We start from the raw sequence: 22,215 nt of genomic DNA, 5'->3' as shown, positions 1-22,215 counted from the left end.
CACTTCCATCCGCTTTTTCTCCGAGGGTTAGAATGGGAAGTTAGTCTGTGAAACACGTTATCAACAACTGATTGTTTATTACATTCCAAACCATTGTTTCTCACAAGTGCCGATTGGATGTACAGTCAACCCCCAATATACCGCCCACATCGGTGCAGAACGGTTTTGGTGGTATGTATAGAGAGTAATGTGGTGTATCGGTGGTGTATTTCAATATTTGTATTCATATGTACGTTGAGAAAACCTGGCGGTGGGCGGGGGTGGCGGTATATGGGAGAGCAGTATATCGGGGGACACTGTATTTGATATAATTTCAAAACAAAAACTAAATATTTTAATAATCAAATCTTCGGATCATGTTTATTTAACTTATACTATTATTTACAATGATAACAATCACTATCTTCAAATCGACTGGCTTTTCTCAAAACGACCTCAGATAAAACTTAAATCTGTCATTAGATACAGGCATTTGTCAAACATTCAATAATGTAACTCGCAGAATTGCTTCAAAAACATGTTTATAACTCTGATAACTAGCAACATATTCACAAGCACTTGTTTCATTCAAAGTACATAAACTATAAAAGATATAGATATTATTCATCGAAAATTCAATAAATGACCAGAATACTGAATTAAAATGCCCTGAAAGTAACAGGAAACTACTGCAGTTCAGCTCAAGTCAGATTCAGACACGGTTTCATCATCAGGAAATAACTGATATGATTTTTCTGAGTTTTAATGAGTCCACCACTACACATATCACTCAGTTTGCAGAGGTTAAGTCTGAAGTAGCCACATTCCAAAAGGGCACTCTTATGTCCAAAAGGCAATATCAGGCGCAGTCCAAAACTGAAATGCACCAATTCTCTTTGTTGATCCAAAGAAAAGGGCTCTCAAAACTCCCCCCACATCCGCCCCTGGTTTGTACCTCAGTTTTTAAGCTTTCAGGTTTGAAGTAGCATTAGATCGTCTAAAATTGTAAAGACGTTTCATTAATTGATTGCTATGGATGTTGTGATGATGTTGATGATGTTGACCAATTTTATCATTAGGAGCATTCAGGAATTTTTTGTCCAGCTAGGACCAGTCCTTGTACAAATGGAAATCGTACACAAATTTGGAAAACACCGTTCAAATGCCCCGTCTTTTATTCATTCAAATTAACAACGTCATTTGAGTGGTGGTGTTTTGAATTATGACTCTAGTAACCAATGAAGTGAATCCAGGACCAACTTTATATTCTACATACGACACCGTTTTACAGCTACTGCAGGCCCCATGCATTATAATAGGCCCCTACACTTGATAAAATGTCATATAGACTGTTATTCAAGATGTTACCAGCAGAAATCGTGTTGTAGAATTGTAAATTGATAGGATATGATGGAAAATTCAAAAGGGAACTTTGCGCGGCAAAAGGGCATTATTCTCAATCACCAGATATTTCTGTAATTAAATTCAAACATTACCAGCTTCAGGCAACTTTTTGGTCCAAACAGATCTGACTTGAGCAGTGTTGATTATTACTAATATTTGTGTAGAAATGTCTCGCCATTTGCATATAGAATACAAATACAGTCCTTCTGACTAATTATAATCACTCGTGATACATTGTATTTCATCGAAAATCTCTACTAGGAAGGAGGTTCTTAAAACACAGCAGCATCTTAAATGAAGAGCTAACACTTTTGAAATCATAAGCGAAGCTCTCTGTGTTCAGGTAACTGTGAGAAGTACCAATCCACATGTTCATCTGTCACCTCTTCAACATTGCTTGGTTCCCACTTCGGTGCATTATCTTTGTCAACCAACACTTCAAAGAGATATTTGAAAATGAATAATTTGAAATCATGCTAATTTTCATATCGTCCTTAAAATTCAATTATTTCAGTTTCATTCAACTATCATCCTGAATTTGCATCTTCACAGATTTTGACATGTTTGTTGACTTGGGAACTACCATCTGGTTTCAAGGGAAATTAGACTGAAATTTTTTGGTTAAATTGCTTTTGGTTACTTCATGTTTACAATGAGAACAACAATTCAAACCAAAACGTTTTAGTGGAGTCCAAACAAAGGTTTCTCGATTGATTTATCATCTTTAAGGGTAACTTGGAGAAATTAGCGAGGGTGACCCTCGCGAAGAGTGGGTTAACTTCGCAAGGGGCAAAAATCCAAAATGGCCGCCGGAATTATTTTTGCTATGGTTTGGGCACAGCACTAATCAGCATATGCTTTCTGGGGGTTTTTAAGTCAAGGAATTCACTTCCAGTGTTTTTTTGAACGAGAAATCCAAGATGGCTGCCGTTCGCCATCTCGGGGAACAGGCGCCTGAATGGTGTGACCTGTAATGCTGATCAACACAAGCTATCTGCATGTTTTGGTCAGGGAATTCATATTTGACGTCAATTTCATGAGCTAAACCCAATTCAATACATCAAAATGTTTTTATTTGAATAGTCTTTATATTAGGCTTAAACTTTTTCTTGAAACCTAAATCTGACCATCTCAAAATTTTCAAATCGGTCTATTGTCCGTGAAATAAGTAGGAATATTTTAGAATTTACAAATTATATATTGTGCTCTGCATGGGATCTCAGGATTTCGGATAACCTATGAGTTAGATTGTTGTCTTTTTACCGCTGGGCAAACATTAGGACATTTTGAAATTAATCGGAAGGTGAATTCGTCTATGACTAATTTCTGAAAATGTTAATGGAATTCTATTTCAAAAGCATGTTCTCATATATTTTTCGTATTCATGAGGGGAGGTTATAAATACTGGCGCATTCTTATAATATTTAAGCATCAGGTTTCCAGCCAATAAAGAGATTTTTGCAGCAGTTTATTTCTTTCATGGTTGATGGATTTTCAAGGGCAAAAATGGTAGAATGCTTGGTTCAAAAATTGTAGGTTAACCTAGACAGTCAAAATAGCTTTCAAATCATCTACTCTGGATTAAAACATTACCTGCACGGACACCCTCATAGAAATCTTTGTCTTCGCAAAAACGCTGACTCAATCGGTATTCCATTTCAAAGCAATCTTGCATGTCCAAATCAGCTCCTTCTTGAATCTCACGCAGTGCCACTTTCATAGATGTTGGAGACTAAAGAAAAAGAAAAGCAAAATCCACCTGCAAACAGTGATAACAGTTTTCTGCTTTGTTGGTTTGAATTAATTCTAAGTAATCGATTTAGTATATCAATTAGGGTTTCTGCCAAATGTATTCAATGAAACGACAAAGAAATTTCTAATTAAGATGGGCCTAGTCATTGATGGTGAAGCCTAATTTTGTTGATTCAAAGTGGCTACAAATGATCTTGTACTAAATACCAGTCAATAGGTAAATCAAATCTACCAAATTTGTTATGTATTTACTATTTTAGGCGTAAGTGGTCATAAAACAAGTACTTAAAGTTCAGCAAACAAATCAATCATAACAAGAGAAATCCCACAATAACGAAGCCAAGATTTAAAAATTATATATCAGAAAATGATTATATTTGAGGAGCGATGTTTCGACTAACAACTGTTAGCCATCATCAGGCGTACTAGTCAAATCAATCATGTTTTTATTTCTTGACAATGTTCCAGCTTGGAGGACCATCTCAAAAACTTCACAACTCAGAACGATCATGTAAAAACCAAACAATTTTGGGATGTAGCCAGCTATTTTTGCCAATATTAAATCCCTTACAAATAACTTATGTTGCATCAAACCTGAACAAGTTTCGTGACACTAGTGTTCTCAATCAAACGTTATTCTGTCATTTGTGAATTTTTGTTACAGTGACAGTAATGATAGTACATATGTCTCCACAGGACTGTTGAGCACAGGACTGTTGAGATAATGTTTGATGATTCATACAGAAAGAACCAGAAATAATAACATAACACATACCTATGAATAATCAGTCACAAGCGTAGTGCCAGACCAATCACCCACACTGGTGCATAATGGGTCCCGTGCCTGGTTGGCACTGACCAGATTTGGCTAGACCAAATTTAGAATGGACCAAATTAGAATGCGCTTTCACACATGCGTCATTGAATTTGATACAGATACAAGTGGTCCACAAGATGTCATCATTTTAGAGTCTCTGGCTATCATTAATCAAGAAATTTTTGCTTTTTGATGACTATCTGGACACGGCAATCTTTGGTAATTACCAGAATTGAGGCTATGTAGAAATAATTATCAGGTTACAAGAAATATTTTCTTGATCCATGTAAATTGAAGGTAAGTTACATATTAAGTCCACCAACTTAATTTTCCATTCAGTAACATCATCATTTTTAATAGCATAATATGTGCTGCATCTAAGAATTAAATAAGAGATGTTCAATCACATGCGTATGCAATACAAATCATATCGGAACCATAAAAAGATATTGTTTATTGAGTCAAAGTTTACCTAACTGAAAATAATTTTAGTCACAATCAGCAAACTCACAAATGCATAGCACTGGGAGTAAAATCCTCCTTAGCATTTATCTTATTAGCATTTATTATATTAGCCTCCTTAGCATTTATATGTCCTATTGACCTTAGGTCGTTTTTTTATCATTAGTTGGATTACAGATCTGCCACAATTTTTTCCAGTTCTAGGTATAAAAAGAAAATTATTTATTTTCCCCCGCTGCCCCTTGATTTTTAAGCAAATATATGAAAATAAACCTAACTTTTGTACGTAATTTTTTTCTGCTGCCAAATCATGATTGACATCATACACAAAAAATTGTGGTAGACAATTGCATTCTAATGGATATATTTGTCAGGTTCATTCAGTAAAAACAGCATCACTTGCAAAATGACTGCATCAGTTATGAGTGTAAGCAGTAAATAGACAATCATTGGGTACTAACAACCCAAAGTTACTTTTTTATCAAATTCCTCTCCCCGATCACTAGATTAGAAATGAATTCAATGTTTGAGAAAAAAAATTTTCTTTTTAATTTTTTCCATCCTCCACAATCATTTCAAGTCCATCAAATCTGTAATCTAACTTACCATAAAAAACGCCTTACGTTATACCTACTGAATGATACTGAACCACCCTTTGAAACAGTCGGAAGAATCTACAACTCTAAGATATGCATGCATACCTTGCTACCTTTGAGTCTGTGGGTAGTCTATGATTCTTACCCTGTTATGAAGCCCAGTATAAGCAATAATAATGAATTCAAACTTGTCTAATGGACAAAGCTCATTGGTGTCGAAAAAGATTAATACGTACCATTTTTTTCAATGTTTCAAGTTGTTTCAATGCCCAAATGCTACCTTCATTCTCCAGTGCCTTGAAAATCTGTTCCAATGTTTTCTGTCCGAAACATTCATTCATCTTTTCCTTGTAGGGATGCAATTCAAAGTCAGGATCATCAAGTCCAGTTAGTGACTGAAATAGTTTACACAACATTCACAGGTTATCAATATGAACACAAGAAATCCAGGTTCACCTTGACCATAGCATTAGAGCTACTTATGTATGAAAGAAATCGTGCAAGAGATATCATACCCATATTGATATGATGACAAATAAAGCCTACCGGTACAGTGAATCATAGGAAAGGAAACCTTTAGCTAAACGTTTACATAGTCAAATATGTTTAAACGTTTGCCTACAGAACTTAAAAAGATCAGAAGTGCTGAAAATTGGAAACCAATCAATAAAACTAGGGGTCCAGGGACACCATGCCCACTTGGGGAGTGGTTTCAAATGCTCAACAATCTAACAATTTCAATATTCAACGCCCCCTGGTGACCATATACAAAAACCAATGACCTTGAAACTCACCACAATCATAGAACATGTCAGCAGCTACGATTTTCTAATCGATTGTGATAAAAAATATGCCTCGTTACCAATTTAATATGGAAATACTAAGTTATTCTACTAATCAACGCCCCCTGGTGACCATATGCAAAACCCAATGACCTTGAAACTCAACACTATCATAGAACCATGCCATGAACTACAACTTCAACTATTACTACAACTTCAACTACAACTTCAGCAATTTATCATGGTAACAAAATATGCCTAGGAACCAATCTTATAAGGAAATACATTATTCTACTATTGAACGCCCCCTGGTGACCATATAGAATAACTAATGTTCTTGAAACTCACCACAATCATAGACGGTGTCATAAGCTACAACATTGCAATTGATTGTGGTTACAAAATATGCATTGGTACAATTATAATATAGAAATACTAAGATATTGTATTATTCAACGCCCCTGGTGGCCATATACAAAAACCAATGACCTTGAAACTCAACACGTTATAAGCTACAACTTTCTAATTCATTGTGGTAACAAAATATGCTTAGGTATAAATATAATGTCGAAAAACTTTTTCGACCTACAAATGAGTATTGATGACACCAAGATGGCCACCAATTGCGTCATCATTGGCTGATCAAAAATACCTGTCTCAGGTATAAAACATCCCTTTCCAAAGAATACCCATCAGCAATTGCAATGAGAAATGACAAACCAGTAGGAAGCTACAGGACTCAGAATTCAGTCCAAAATTGACATTTTTGGGCACTAAGAAGGTCATTGGACGGCCATCTTGAGTCCGATCGACCCAAATTTTGTAATACTGATGGGCCCTTGAGGGATTCAAATATATACGAAAGATCAAGGTAATTGATCAAAGTGTCTATAAAATTTCCCTCAAAAAGTTCAAAAACGTGTAATAAGTGCTGATTTGGCGAACAACAATGGCTGCCAGTCATAATAATAATAATAATAATAATAATTTTATTTTTCCATTTTGAATTATAATAATCGTACAAAGTAATACAAATACAAAAATTCAAGATGGAGGGAAACATGAAGAAACCTGTTAAGGTTTATATGATATTCATGCCACCCTTGTACACCCAATCACACTCTCATTCACACCACATTCACACAGAAAATATTTAAGTGCCAGATGGCAGAGACTGGCAAAGTTATCGAAACATTAATTGAGGAGATACTGTTTGAGAGCACGTTAAAAAACTGGAGGGGATGCTAATCCAATGATCTTCAGTGAGTAAGGTAAGTTATTCCAAGTTAAAGGGGTTGATTCCGAGTAGTCGGAATTTAATGAAAAATATTCTGAAAACGAGTTAGGCAGTAGTGAATTCTTATATTTAAATATGAAAAAGCACAATTGAAATTTCGTCATTGCTCGAAAAGTAAGGATACCTAAGTTTTTGAAGATGGGGGCTGTATGATCAAAGAAGGTAACCTTCGATATTAGTCAGCCATCTTGATTCTGACAGGGCCCTTTTTTGGGCTGGAGTTGTGTCTAGAGTAGATACATATGTAACCCAAATATCAAGACATTACCTTGAAGCGTCTTCAAAACTTCCCCAAATAACTGGATTCCGTCTACGGATGGATGGACGGACGGACGACGGACGAAAAGTGAATGCAAAAATTGGTTCCTGACATGGGATAGTAACTAAAGTACATGTACATCAAAAATAAGTTTGCAGATTAATGTGATGGGTTCTATAACAATGTATCCAGAACAACTTACCCACTTGGTGAAATACTCAACAGTGTCAATACTCAACCCACCCCTAGAATATGTTCCGAGCTACAACAATGCAGTAACAAAATATGCACAAAATACCAGTATGAAATGAAAAATTGGATGTGCGTCAAATTTCAACTTAAGAGAGTTCAACTGGAGAGAACAACATTGAATAGTATAAAGAACATAAGATAAACCTTTTGAAATTTCCTCAAGAAAACCTTTTTTTCCATAGGCCTATACATAGCCACAATAAGCATAAAAATCTATTTTATCAGAAAATCCATCTGATATGTTTCCAATCCCTTCCCCATAGAGAGCATATATATGATCTTTTTGACACAGATGTAAAATACCCACTTGCTACACAGAATTACCAGAAAACCAAAATCGCCACGGTGGGTTTTGGAACAAATGTCAGAGAGAAATACCAGGACTGAACTTGACTAAACGAAAATTAATACGAAAGTTCCGCAAACTGCAGTACTCCGTTTTATTTGTAGCTTACAAATAGTAAAAATTCTATTCCTGTTTTCTTCATATAAGAATATAGTACAATTATATATTTTTTCTATAAAATGAATAAACAGTTACAAGATAATATTATTAATATTAATCAGACCACAAATATTGCCTAAATTTAGTTAGCTCACTGACTTGTTACTAATATGTATTAAATAGTTTTCCTAAAAAGATTGTATCATACAACCTGCTTGTTGGTTGTCCGTTCCGAAATTACACCGATCAACGATAACTTAATGTCCAATTAATGTTTAATTAACACAGTTTATTTACAGCCACTTCATCCAAATTTGATAATGTCAGTCAGTTTGTTTTTTCCTCTTAACACAATAAATTCACTTTCCAATTTTCCCATCTGCATCACGATTACTAAGTTACCAAATCAATTCAACAGCCAATACACAAGAAATGAACCAAACCACATCGCTCACCAATCCACATACGTCGCCAAAATAAAAGTAGCTTAAATCCAATTGCGTAATGTCACCATAATTTCTGGTAAATCAATCTGTTTAAATACTTTCGATTCTCGAATGTGAACAATTCGAAATCGCAAAGAAAAATTAATACGAAAGTTCCGCAAACTGCAGTACTCCGTTTTATTTGTAGCTTACAAATAGTAAAAATTCTATTCCTGATCGAATGAATTACACTTCGATATTCGTATCTTCCGTAAACTAATTACGCTTCCACAAAAGTTTAAGTAGCTCCTTAATTACTCATAAAGCAGCAATGAGCAATTGCTAATTTTTTTCCTGATCCACTGCGAGATCTTAAGCTTTCATAAAAATTAAAAACCTAGTTGGCTTTTAATAAAGGATTAACTTATATAAGAGAGGAAAATTAGTTACTGCCCTCCTCTCGATCATGAGATCCCTTCTTCTTTCTGACTAAAATTCAACAACAGGAAATTCCAATCTAAATTACAATAATTGCGGAATACAATAATCTCTTCAAATTTGAAGCACTTAAAAAAATATGCTGGCTAACAATATAAATTGTTGTTAAAGAGTGCTGCCAGTCTAATAATCGGAAAGTAGAAATCAAATATGAAAACTATCTATCAAAGCATATTGAAAATACCAAACAGACAAAAAGTGAACCCAATGGCCTGATCGGGCTATGCCCGAAGTGGACTAATGAAACCAAACAAAGCATTAGATAAGGCAAATAGTGCTGATGGTCTACAGATGAAAGTATATATAAGCATCTACTTTTTCACAATGTGCGTCAGTGAAAGCCAGGTATTAAAATGATGCACGAAAAGAGCAATTTCTACCCTTCAAACAGACGTGGAAAAGTCAAATACTGCACTAAGAGTGTTATTCCAGAAACTGCACTTGCATTACACATACATGGTAAAATTGTTTTTTATTTAGATAAGCATCTACATTTTTTTTTCAAATCAGTTGGCTACTGCATAAAACATTACAGCCGCGATCACAGGAGACAATTGGACTCCAGTTCAAAGGGCCCTTGCCAAATATACACACATATGAATCACTCACTTTTTACTAGAATTCTATCAAATTGATGCTCTGCCAGGTGAAGTTTAAAACTAGGAAGTGTTCACATGGAATGATTTCTCCTGTGCTAAAACTGTGCACATGGGTGTGGTCTGGTATTTTTGGTCCCACTCAACCATGCATTTGGCACCAGTGCGAATGATTGGTTTGGGTCAGGGCCACTCGTGTGATCGCGGCTAAACATAACCGTTACATCTCACAGCATGCAAAATCGAAACACGTTTTAAAATGAATACTTACACTCTTCGCAGACTTGGAACAAATGGAATAGACCGCTTAGATTAGAATTACAAGATATCAACAATTGACGTTAAGATTCAATCAACTAGGGGTCCAGGGACACCATGCCCACTTGGGAAGTGGTTTCAAATGCTAAACAATCTAACAATTTCAATATTCAACGCCCCATCCAATGACCTTGAAAAAATCCCATGACCTTGAAACATAGAACATGGCAGCAGCTACAATTTTGTTATTGATTGTGGGAACAAAATATGCCTAGTTACCAATACGATATGGGAATACTAAGTAATTCGACTATTCAACGCCCCATGCGAATCCCAATGACCTTGAAACTCATCATAATCATAGAACATGTCATGAGCTACAACTTTTCAATTGATTGTGGTAACAAAATATGCCTAGGTACGAATATAACATAGAAATACTAAGTTATTGTATCGTTCAACGCCCCCTGGGGCCATATACACAAACCAATTAGCTTAAAACTCACCAAGATCAAAGACCATGTCAACTACAACTTTCTTATCATTATTATTATTATCATTATTAATGTATTTATAGTGCCTGTATCCACAAAAAATGTGATCAGACACTTTTGTACCAGTTATGAAAACAGATGCGTTTTCAGACGTCGCCTGAAAATTGCTAAGCTGTCAGATGCTCTTATAGAAATGGGGAGCTTATTCCACATATGTGGAGCAGCACATGAAAAAGAGCAATCTCCAAACAACGTCAGCCTGCTTCTAGGTTGGGACAAAAGGAGTTCTCCAGAAGATCTTAATGAACGACTTGGTGTATAAAGTTGAACTACCGGTAGTTAATCTTGTCATCTTTCTTAGGTTAGGAGTTGAACCTAATGTATCTGCCACGGTACCATTACAGACAGAGTCTCAATACTATCAGGCTAAACCACTGCTGAGGGAATAGAAGTCTGTGTGAGGTGCTAACACATGTAATAGCTACTGATTTCAAAACAATCAAATGTTTATAAAACCCATAGTATATATTAGAGATCCATTCCTTTAGCTACTAAGTTACAGACAATATAGGATACCAGCAACACCAGGTGGCGCAACAAAACACCGGGCAATTACAAATGTAGATGTAAGATTCCCTATCGCACTCTGTTTATTATCACCGAATCCTCTCTTCCCCCAGTAGCCTTGCCGGTATCCCATTGAAAGTTGAGTAGAGGGAGATGGAAAATTTTTGAAAAACTGGTTCCCCAATTTCTATATTATATATAGTTGGATGAAAATATAATGGTGAATTGTCACTGGTCCCCTCAATGAGAGGTTCATGGGTGGATTGAATTCAGCATACATACCTGCTGCTGGTAGGTCTCTATCACATGTGAAATGTCTAATTGTGATGGTTTGTTCAAAGCCAGTAAATCAGCCTGAAGATTTTCTAACTGTTAAAAAAATACATTGGAAACATACCTAAAATATCTCGTCTAACACACAATAAGAGGTACTAGTTATATCTACCCTGTAGGCCTACATTACTTTAAGCTAAATTAAGATTGAGCCAACAATAACAGACCCAGCAGCTATAGAAATGTACTGATTACAAACATCATTGCAGTTTACAAAATGAGCCGGCCGATTAGTAGAAACAAGGTATCATTTTTTAGCCAAAGCATATTTTTGACATCAAAGGGGCATTCTCAACTTACTTTACTCGATTCAACGTAATGCGTAGCCACTCCAGCTTTTTGTACTTGTATTCCCTTCAATCTATAACCCGTAAGTGCCAAGTATATACCTAGACGTCCACCAAGACGTGATAAGAAATAACTTCCACCAACATCAGGAAACAGACCTGCAACACAGGAAGGATTGCCATGATCCTTAATAAATGCCATGTTCATCATATATCAATTTCATTCATTTCGGCCTGTGAGTGATTTTGGACCTTACAAGGGGAAAACTGAATAACTCAGTAGATATGAGGGATAACCCCATATTGCATGTATTTTATGAAAGCTTGTTTCATAAGCTTTGAATAGTACCAAGTTTGCGAACTTTGGGGGTCACCTTCAGGGTTTGACCCCAAGGTCACAGATCGACATGAGTTAACTTACAACTACAAATTAATCACAGACCAATCATAAGTCGAATCGCAAGGATAGAACAAGTTCTATTTACTATGACCCGACCAGATCGTCTAAAGAATCAGCAATGAGTACTCACGTGTGTGCTACCACTATTCTTACGATGATTTAGTCAAGTCGTAAGTCGACCTGAGCATAGCTAGGATAGAGACACTATAATGAGAAATTTTCCCCTTGGTTTGCCATGGAATTTCTGATCAATCGTTTAACCAAAGGCACCTGGTTGGATTGCCTGGCACTCAGTCCTGTGAGGAGGCAAAAGAACCTGAACATTTTGATATTTGCCCATTTATGAATTCATTCCTAATGGTTACTTTGACACCTGGTCTATGAAACTTGGAGACACAAAACATTTGTAATTTGAATCAAAGTTACAACTTTTAAAACAAGAGGACCATAAGGTCCATATGGTCGAAGAGAGTATAGTAGTAAGTGGATGCATGAGGAGATGTCATCAGTGAAAACAAATTCATGTTTCCAGGGTTTCTGTGAAGCTGTTTTTTTTACTGTTTAACAGACATTTTCCCCCAGCCAAAAGTGGTCCTAAATTCCCCAAATCCTGAAAAATTCTTTGAAGAAATGCGAAAATAAATTGATTATTTGTTCTATAAAGACATTATAGTGTTTTTATTTTAGTTTATTTCAAAGTAACGATCTGTTTCAATAATAGAATTCGTGGCTGACGATGTAGTGTCAGCGAAGAGGCCATATCTAACTTCCCTACAAAGTATAGTGTAATCGCTCAGACAATCCTTCCCACCCTACATTCCATAATGGTATAGTCCCCACGATAGCCAATGAAACCACATTCTCTGTGCGTGCATGATGTTTCAATGGATGAATGAAGTTCATGTGACCGGCACTACTACTACTTCTGAAGTGACAAAGACCACGTGATGGCATTACAGACCTGCCAACATTGAGTTTGACTATGTCTGAATTTTGCCAGTAACATTTTGGAGTTTCACAGTAACATCACCAGTTTGACAGATTACGCAATGGTACCAAAATATCTGAATGAACTTTCCAAATTAGCCCGTAACGTATTGGAGTTTCCCAGTAACAGCACTGGTATCCCACAATAACACTGCTAGTGGTATATGGTGCTCAACAAGAAATGATGTAAAAAGTGTTTCCACACGAATCACATCAAAATTCTTGGAGTAAGGTTAAGAAAAATGTCGAAATCCACTCACGAACATCTATATAACGCTTTGTTGTAACATGCCTCTTCACATAATCACGACCCCCGTAACCGACGACAGTGAAATCCAGCTTGTGGGACAATATGCATGATTTAGTGAATTTTTGGATTTGGTAAAGCATGGGTATTTAACGTGATAGTCTGGTTTAAATTTCTGGAGCTCTTCTGAGATCAGGCGGCGGCTTCATCATCAGCCGATAGAACAGCCATTTCCGATCCACTATCATTACTATCGTCCATTTTCCTTACTACTGATTCTACAGAAACAGAACCGAACACAGCCTACTTCCCTTTTCCGAAGAAACTAGCCACAGTAAGCACACTGATAAATAATAAGCAGGTGGCGCCATATGTCGGCCAGGAATTGTACTACCGGTATTAAATATTTTTATCGCCGCTGACAAACTCAAACACGTAATCTATTAGACATAAAACAGATCATCGTCACATGTTTACAGTTCAATCGTGTTTTATAGAACCAAAACAGAACAACGTAACATTTTATTTTTTCCACCGTATATTTTTCATTCTGACCCGAACACCGTATTATCGGCATACCAGACGTAACGTATTACAGCGAAACCGTAACGGTTGGCAGGTCTGACATTAGAATGAGCGCAAAAATCCTCAAAACATCCCCCTTAGGGCTTCAAGAGAATATTCCCAAGAATACAGCATATTTGAATGGCGTAGTTTGCGTAGATATATGTGATACTGGCTGGCATTACTGGTAATGAAGAAAATCCCTGACAAACACAGCAGAGACCAGCCAACCGATACTCTCCCAGTCAGTGTGAACCATGAACCGCGCAGTATCTATGAACAACTTAGGAATGTATCAGTGCGCGAGCACCTGTGAGGATAGTGATGGGGATAACACTTCATTGCTGGGTAAAACCGATATAAACAATTCACTGATATGGTGAGCCCCATGCGTCATAATTCATCACGATTTTGGGACCTTAGGTACAACAGGCTATGATATTCATAGCTAGGATCATGGATATAGGCAAATGACGCATTACAGACAACTTTTTATCGGATTATTAGTTCTATATCGATACAGCATTATGGGACTATGTCCATAGCAGTAGAGATACTACGGTGTTGTTCGGTGAACGGAAGAATTTTTACTAGTGACGATCCCTATATGGTCTTTGACCATGATAATGCCTTCTGTTGATTCAACAATTATTGACTAGGAAGAGAATTAATCTCAAGCGAACAGACAACAAGTTACAACTTAAGATAAATGATAACAAGAAATATGCATTAGCTTATTCACTGGCAAATCATTGTATTTATTTCTTCCCCTTGCCAATGCCCAATTGTCACTGCCCTGTCACACCAAAAATATTCAAAATCATTTTCTGTGCACCAAATTTGAGGAAAAAAATATACATATAAACTTGAGGTTCTGTCTGCTGCCAGATGATTTTTAGTTTTAGTTGAGTTCTAGCCACTGCCAGATCTCCCAGAAAGCAAGGTATTAGCATTGCATCTACGTAAGACAAGATAGCTCATCTTGGCAAAATATGGCAAGCCCACTATGACGAATGATCTCATCACTGGCAGTGAACGTGTCAACCAATGAATGTGTCAACCAATGGCACCATAGAATAATAAATTGCCCATGGGCAAAGTTTGGTTTACCTTGAAAGCTAGAGGTTTGTTTTTGTATTTCATCTTCCTCAAAGAATTATTTTGTAGTCAAATAAGACCAAAAATATACATTTGTTTACGGTCCACGTCCAAAATTTCATAGGGTACAGGTAGGTGCGGCAGGGAAACTATTTTATATTTTCAAAGAAATATTTTTTACAATATGAAAAAATATTCAAATAAAATTCATATGACGTATCAGAGGGTGGCTGAATATTTAGTCTTGGAAACCTCTTCCAATGTATGGCCGCGGAATCTAAACTGGCGCAGTAAGAAATCGGCGTAATTGGATCGTTTTAAATCCTGGAATTTACTACTACATATTCAGACCTCGACCTATAGCTATAGTTTGCTGCTTAGTATTTTCAGGTCACAAGAAATTACAATTTATTATAAATTATATCAAACAGAAAACACAGCGCTCATCTTCTGCTGATGAAATGTCAAACGCACCAGCAAGCAAGCAGCGTTACAGTATCACTATAGTAGGGTATACTGTACGAGCGTGTCTTTGTGTGTGCAACAGTCTATAGCACTCCGCGCACACGTGGAGGCCTCGTGTAAGTGAATGTTTTCGATGTCAATCAACAATCACCGGGTATTAAAATGAAACAATACCTATGGCGGATAATAATAACATTCTCACCAGCAATGAGCATTTGAAATTCGCACCTATACGGCACCTAGCATGCCTAGTCCAATGAAACGTTCGCCATTCTATGACTTTCCCATTATTTTAGTAGCGCTGGAATTCCACGTATATCCCAAAAACAGCCAATCACATTCGCTCGTAGAGACCCAATCGAGGTCATTGCAATTTTATACGCGAGAGCTAAGAATTTTCCCGCCAAAAACAGTTTTTCGTAGAATTTTAACAATGTTGACCATGTCATTGACAGAGGTCTGTCATGTCTTCAATCGCATCGATTATAAAGCCGAGAACCAATGAAACAAATGCTCACATAAAAAAACGTACCGCGATTTTACATGAATTGGCTCAATGCCAACTTCATATCGCTGACAAACAAAGGTAAACCAATAAAGATTTGTAAATACAAAGATAACAGAAATGTGAAATATAGTTTACAAACAAGTACATAAGATCAAACCTCATCATAAACCATACCTATTGCAGTTTCTGGCATTGCAAATAAGGTTCTTTCGGTGGCAATCCTAAATGTCCCATGCACTGATAAACCAACACCCTGTCAAATGAAATTTAAAATGAGCCTGTTGTCTGTAATGTGATCATACAAGATTCAGAGCAATCAACCATTTTTTTTAGGGACAGATTTTTCATTTTTTCAAGTTAAGAAAAAAAATCACTTTTTAATACACAGTAGATATTTCTGGTACTTTCCCCAGTAACTTGCCTGGTGTCATTACACTGATATATGTAACAGAGACCAATACAAGATCTTTACACAGTAAATTTGGATTAGATTGGATTAAATGAGCATCATCAATTCAGTGAATATGTAGGTTGTGTAAAGAGGTTTGATAGAAATTGATTTCTCGAGAATATCAATCTCAATATCAGGAGAAATATGGAGAATATCAAGTAAAAAATATCTAGTATTATGAGGAAAAGTATTTAGGGATGGTCGGCAGCTCTGCCCAACAAAAAGCAGGAGCGAATATCAAAAACCTTCTAAATTAAATTATTCAAAAAGGATTCACAAATCAACAAACAAGTTTTCAACTTACTCCTCCCATTGTTATGCCATCAATTAAGGCAATGTAAGGAATCTGCAACGTTCCTGAAAAGATAAATTCACAGCCGATGAACTACACAATTAGGTGAGTGAGGATCCTCCTCGATGGTGTTTTATTTATTATACATGTATACCCCTCAACTGCACGTCTAATTCTTAGGCTACTGCTGCAACAGTACATAGTCGAATCTTGTCATAACCAAATCATAAAACATTGATTTATTGGAGATCACAAAACTTAAGCTTGAGATGCACTAGTACATTGATTTTATTGGTAATCATTCGCATGTGAATGAATTCAGGAGACAAAGGCATTTAAGCAATTTGGAGCCAATATGAATTCATGGAAAAAATTCGCCAATCAAATAATCAAGATAAATTTTTTTCTGCGAATTTATTTGGTGTAGGATTAAGCACACTAGGAAAATTACGCAATTGGTGACTATAAAATGTGCATTGTGGGTTTCCTTGACACACTAGACAAAATTCTTGAGATTGATTTGCCTAGTGTTATTTATCTTGCATGACAAGCTTAAGATTATGTTACAAATGAGAAATTTCAATTAACTCCATTCTAAAAGTTACGACAAAAAGGTTCCAATATATTTACATATACTGCATTGAACCTTTCTCAAAAAGTCGATAAACTGTATATTTCAAATTCCATTAAGTCATCCTTTCAGGATATTGTAGTGAGCTGCCATACGCCATAATCACACAATCTCAAATGAGGCTTGGGCCAAAGGCATTTTTACGAGCATCCGATTTTTGCGATCCATTTCGTGAACGATTTGCTCCGATCGTGCGATCGAATTGAACGTTCGCAAAAATCGGTGCTCGTAAATGCGTTCCTACGATTGATCACAAAAATCGGATGCTCGTAAAAACGCCTCAAATCGGCCAGTGCCTAATAGGCCTGGCAAAATATGGGTCAACCAAAAATGTTTGACATGGGTTATATTATTGTGTATGAATTGTATCTGGTTTCAGAAGTGTGCCACTTCCCTTTGTCATGGCATTGTTAAGTAAACATTGTCAGGAAGGATTGCTGTACTTACCTATTGCATTGTTCAGGATGTATTCTTCTTTGAAGAAATCTTTGTGGTATGATGTGCCTTCTTTACCACTTTCAGTTATAGCTGTGGGAAATAATAAATCTTGAAATCTCGTTCTCTGAACTACTTCTTTCGATAAATAATGAAACCGCATGGTTCCAGCAATGTTAGGAATATTACGCCATTTGCTTCATTGAATTTAGGTTTTTTCTGAGTTTTTATACCCCCATGATTTCTTGCACGCCTTGGGATCTCAGGAAATTGGATAACCTGGCTCATGGCTGGGTCCTACACCAAGGAGAATTACGATCAGGCCATGTGTAATGGAGTCGAGTAGCAGACCATGAAGTGAATAGAAATGTGGAAAGGAAAAAAAATTTTTAACCCACTCAGTGGAGTCGGACACCTGATCTAGTATGAGACATGAATAACTGAGCCACCACGGCTGTAGGCAGTCAAGCTAGGAAATGTTCAATGGAACGTATCACAGTACATATCTGAAATATTTTACATTTCAGAAGTTGGAACTAATTAGGCCAGTGCATTCCAGTCTACGTATGAGTAGATTCTCAAGAAAACTAATGGAATTATCTAAATTCTTCCTTTATCATATAATTTTTGTATCAATAATAGGAGGTTGTTAATACTGGAGCATAATTCATATTTTAGTAATATCTAAAGCGCCAGGTACCCGCTTTTTCCAGCAGTTTGTTTCTATAGTTCATATAGTTTATAGTTCATAGTATCAGTAGGCACAAAGATATAAAGTTTGTCATGGAATATTAACTGATGTATTAAAAACTGAGATGTAATCTGTAAAGACATTGTCCACATCCGTATTACCATCAAAATTCTTATTAGTTTTCGATATAATCAAATGTCATACATCTGCTTCTGATTCCCCACAGGTACTGTGTCAAAACTGCCAATAGTTTTTCATTAGAAATAAATCCTCCACCCGCTTCATACAAACAAATAAACTATAAGTGTTGACCTAATGTAAAAATTCCCGAATTGTGACACTAGAATGGTACTATTTTCTATTTCAGTTTCTTTGTAGAGTAGCTGTGTTAACCAGGTTTAAAATAAGTAACGAGACGAGTAGTACTGTATAGGTTAATTATTTATTTGACACACGAGCTTTCGCTTCTAATGAATAGAAGCTTCATCAGGTGAATGAGTATAGTCAATAGAAAAACAACAGTTGTTTTTCTATTGACTATACTCATTCACCTGATGAAGCTCCTATTCATTAGAAGCGAAAGCTCGTGCGTCAAATAAATAGTTAAACTATACAGTACTACTCGTCTCGTTACCTATTTCAGTTTGATAATTTTTGACAATTGAACGTCAGGAAAATACAGAACAAGTGATGAAATTTGGGAGTAAAAAATGTATTTGCGATAGGCCTAGTCGCTTATGATGTTCAAGTCTGTTAACAATTTAGAACATATTTCATATCCACCATCACCTTTTAATGTAGGTTGTTCATATTTGGAATCTGCAACAGTCCCTTAAGTATAGGAGTTAATATTCTCGATCTTTGTCTCTCATTGAAAAGGCCTATCAAATTTCTTCGCTGCTTAAGATTAAAACTTAGAACATTTACCTCTCACATCTCCGCCTGCACAAAATGCTTTACCGCCCGTTCCCTTAATCATGATCATAGAAATGTGCGGATCTTCTTCCCATATCTGAAATAGAAATGTCACATAAACAAAATGACATTTTACATGAGTAGCATCATGCAATAAATTACCAACGTTTGATGGTAAATTTAGGGAAAAAAGTTAACATTAGTTTTATCTGAAGCATGAAGATTTATCACTCAGTAAATTCAGATTGCAACATACACGTATTTGAGGCATGATAGTCCGAATCATCGATAGATTTAAGGTATTGAGAGCTTTAGGACGATTCAAAGTAATTATTCCTTTTCCTTCAACTGTCTCCAGAATAACTTCATTTCCACAATCCATCGAGCAATACAATCTCTGAAATAACACAAACTAGCAATATTGTACGTCACCAAGCTGAGTTAATTGGTTTCCATAGACAAGTGACTGTGTATATTTCAAATTGGAGAAAAATCTGCAATTATGTCAAAAAGCTATTACAGTAGTGACATTTCAAATGAATATAAGCCATTTTTAAAACGGTTTTGTCACTTTGGAAAACGGCTCATACAGGATTGTGTCAAAATGTCACTACTCTCTCACTCTCACTACTTTCTATGTATTTCTTGGGTTTTCTTCAAGTTGAGCCAAGTCTACTAGCTCGATAAAAATAGCTTTGGATCATAATACACTCAAACCTCATTTCGAGATCGTTTTTAACGAACTCAGTACCTATATAAAAAAGGACACAAAATATCTATACAAAGAGGATGTCTGCACATAGGCCTATGGCCGTTTTTGACAGTAAAAAATGTTACAATATAATATATAATACGAAATATTGGTCTCAACAAAGGAATTGCCATGTCCTGGCCAAAAAAGTAATCGCTGCGGTATTTCCTTTAATTTCTATTGGTTTTAACTAGATCAATTGCAATGGACATTTAAATGTCCATGCTATAACACATAGGAAATTGGTGAATTGCTGATTGCAGGGAATTGCGTGCAATCTGTAATATCTGCAACAATCTTTACAATAAGCCACGATCAAGTTGCAAAAACTAAGTAGTAGATCACATTTTAGTATATTAGTCTAATTTGAGTGATTATGATGTTGGAAGTGATGAGGAATTTGAGTTTATCCACAATCCATTCTGGTGAAATCATGATTATAACTACGCACACTCCACCTTCTTAAGGCTGGCTTATGTCGACAAGCAACGCGACGCCTACCGACTCCCACCGACACAACTGAGAGCAACCGCGATTGCAGCCCAGCTTATGTCGACTGCGCTCTGATTTGCAGCAACTGAGGCCCACTAGCGGGATACGAGATCCTCCCAGTTGCTTCGCTGCTTATGTTGGATACCATTACTGGCAACTGCAACAGCTCAGATGGTCACGTGATAAGCATTTTGAGAATAAATTTGATTTATTTTGAATTATTGGGAAATACATTTCTATTAGAAAAGCTATTTCTTTAAGATCTTTATCTTTTTGATTCTGTTTTGAATACAATGAGCTAGCGACATCATATAAAGAAGGCCGCTCACACCATAATTCTACCAATTTCGCTTCTAGATCTTCGGTCCAGTCCTATGCCGTGCTGAAACTTTGGTTAACATTTCGAAATACTTGAATTTGAAAGTTTATGACTAATTACGAATGACGCTAACTAGCGGTCATAATTTGTACTATGTACACGTGGTCTCTTATTGGCTGGAACCCTTGTGCTCAGTTCCGTCGCGTCGCAGATGAGCTTATGTCGGTTGCGATCGAAATCAACTGTCCGCCTACCGTAGGCCGGAGTAGAACATGGGCAACTAGCCGGATACGGCTTGCAACGAGTCGGTAGGCGTCGGGTTGCCATCGCAAGCCGGCTTATGTCGAACCGATAGAGCAGCAACTGGCGGCCTCCTGTAGGCCACTAGTCGGCGTCGCGTTGCTTGTCGACATAAGCCAGCCTTTATGTTTCAGGCAATCGATTCAAGCGACAATAACTATTATTCATTTCAGTGAAATTTGCACAGTGGTGATGCATAGCATAGCGCAAAGAATTCATTGACACTACCAACAGACTGAACTTACCATATGGTTTACCGCTGCCTTGAAATTCGAAGCTGATCTAAAAATATGAATTGAATGTCTTAATGTGAATTCACAGTATTATACATGCTACTGTATTTCCATTTATAACAAACATTGGGTAAATTCAACCTTCAATATTTTGATCTCCGATTTTTGTTTTCCGATTTCAAAATCGCAGCCACCTGTTTCATTCCAAGCATCTGAGGTGGATTTGCAAGGGACACTCTTGATGAATATGAGAAAATAAATTTTTCAAAGAACTCAATTTTAAAAGAATGATGATAGCTATTGCCATGTTAGTAGCTTTTCCGTCATTATTTTTGCATTTTGAATATCTGGTGAGATTTTCTCTGGTTTTGCCAATTATTTTCGTATTATTAGAATTAAAATGCTTTTGGTCCGTAAAAATCGCTGATAAATTTGTTTCTATGTGGAACGGAAGTGTGTTTCTGTTGGGGTTTTAAAAGAATAGATAAATAAGAGATTAAAAACATGAACCCAAAAGCATATTCATAAAAACAAAAGAATGGACCATATAACACAATGATAGCTATAATCCTTAATTCGCACATGACCACACGAAAAAGTGGATCAAGAATAGTATTACGCATTGAAATAGTTCATTTGAATAATCTCTCTTGACCATAAACATTCAGTAAAGCTTGATGGAAAAGGAAGCCTCGAAGTATTGAAATCTTACAATAATTGTTGTAATGCCAACATCACAACTCAGAAAATTGAAACTACATAGGAAATGATGTGGAGTCCGTGCCTGATATCTGCGTGATGAGAAGCTTAATTCTCAACAGCATCCTCAACACATTTTACATTAAATTTAGAGATAAAAATTCATTTTTCAAAAATAAATTACTTTCACTGCTCTAAATCATTGTATTACTATGCTGCCATAGACATTATTTA

The 22,215-nt window shown here is 36.3% G+C and overlaps 1 protein-coding gene across 3 annotated transcripts in view; it reads right to left on the bottom strand.

Annotated features, from left to right (window-relative positions):
• Positions 1 to 336: 336 nt before the first annotated feature.
• The window catches only part of LOC141906740 (3-hydroxyisobutyryl-CoA hydrolase, mitochondrial-like), a 63,411-nt gene continuing 41,532 nt past the window's right edge, over positions 337 to 22,215 (bottom strand). For 2 of the 3 annotated variants that reach the window (XM_074796050.1, XM_074796049.1), the window contains exons 3-14: positions 21,295 to 21,331; positions 19,444 to 19,584; positions 19,200 to 19,284; positions 17,594 to 17,674; positions 16,528 to 16,580; positions 15,947 to 16,025; positions 11,517 to 11,662; positions 11,166 to 11,252; positions 9,836 to 9,847; positions 5,247 to 5,405; positions 2,977 to 3,115; positions 337 to 1,819 (exon numbers count right to left, since the gene is read on the bottom strand). In XM_074796050.1, the coding sequence (XP_074652151.1) occupies positions 1,701 to 1,819; positions 2,977 to 3,115; positions 5,247 to 5,405; positions 9,836 to 9,847; positions 11,166 to 11,252; positions 11,517 to 11,662; positions 15,947 to 16,025; positions 16,528 to 16,580; positions 17,594 to 17,674; positions 19,200 to 19,284; positions 19,444 to 19,584; positions 21,295 to 21,331 (1,138 nt within the window). In that variant the 3' untranslated portion in view covers positions 337 to 1,700. The remainder of the gene's footprint in view (positions 1,820 to 2,976; positions 3,116 to 5,246; positions 5,406 to 9,835; positions 9,848 to 11,165; positions 11,253 to 11,516; positions 11,663 to 15,946; positions 16,026 to 16,527; positions 16,581 to 17,593; positions 17,675 to 19,199; positions 19,285 to 19,443; positions 19,585 to 21,294; positions 21,332 to 22,215) is intronic. The other variant, XM_074796051.1, reaches the window with a different exon arrangement.

Source organism: Tubulanus polymorphus, chromosome 6, assembly GCF_964204645.1.
Source record: "Tubulanus polymorphus chromosome 6, tnTubPoly1.2, whole genome shotgun sequence".
Taxonomy (NCBI): domain Eukaryota; kingdom Metazoa; phylum Nemertea; class Palaeonemertea; order Tubulaniformes; family Tubulanidae; genus Tubulanus; species Tubulanus polymorphus.
Note: the sequence above shows the minus strand (reverse complement) of the source record. Positions and strands in the feature narration are given on the sequence as shown.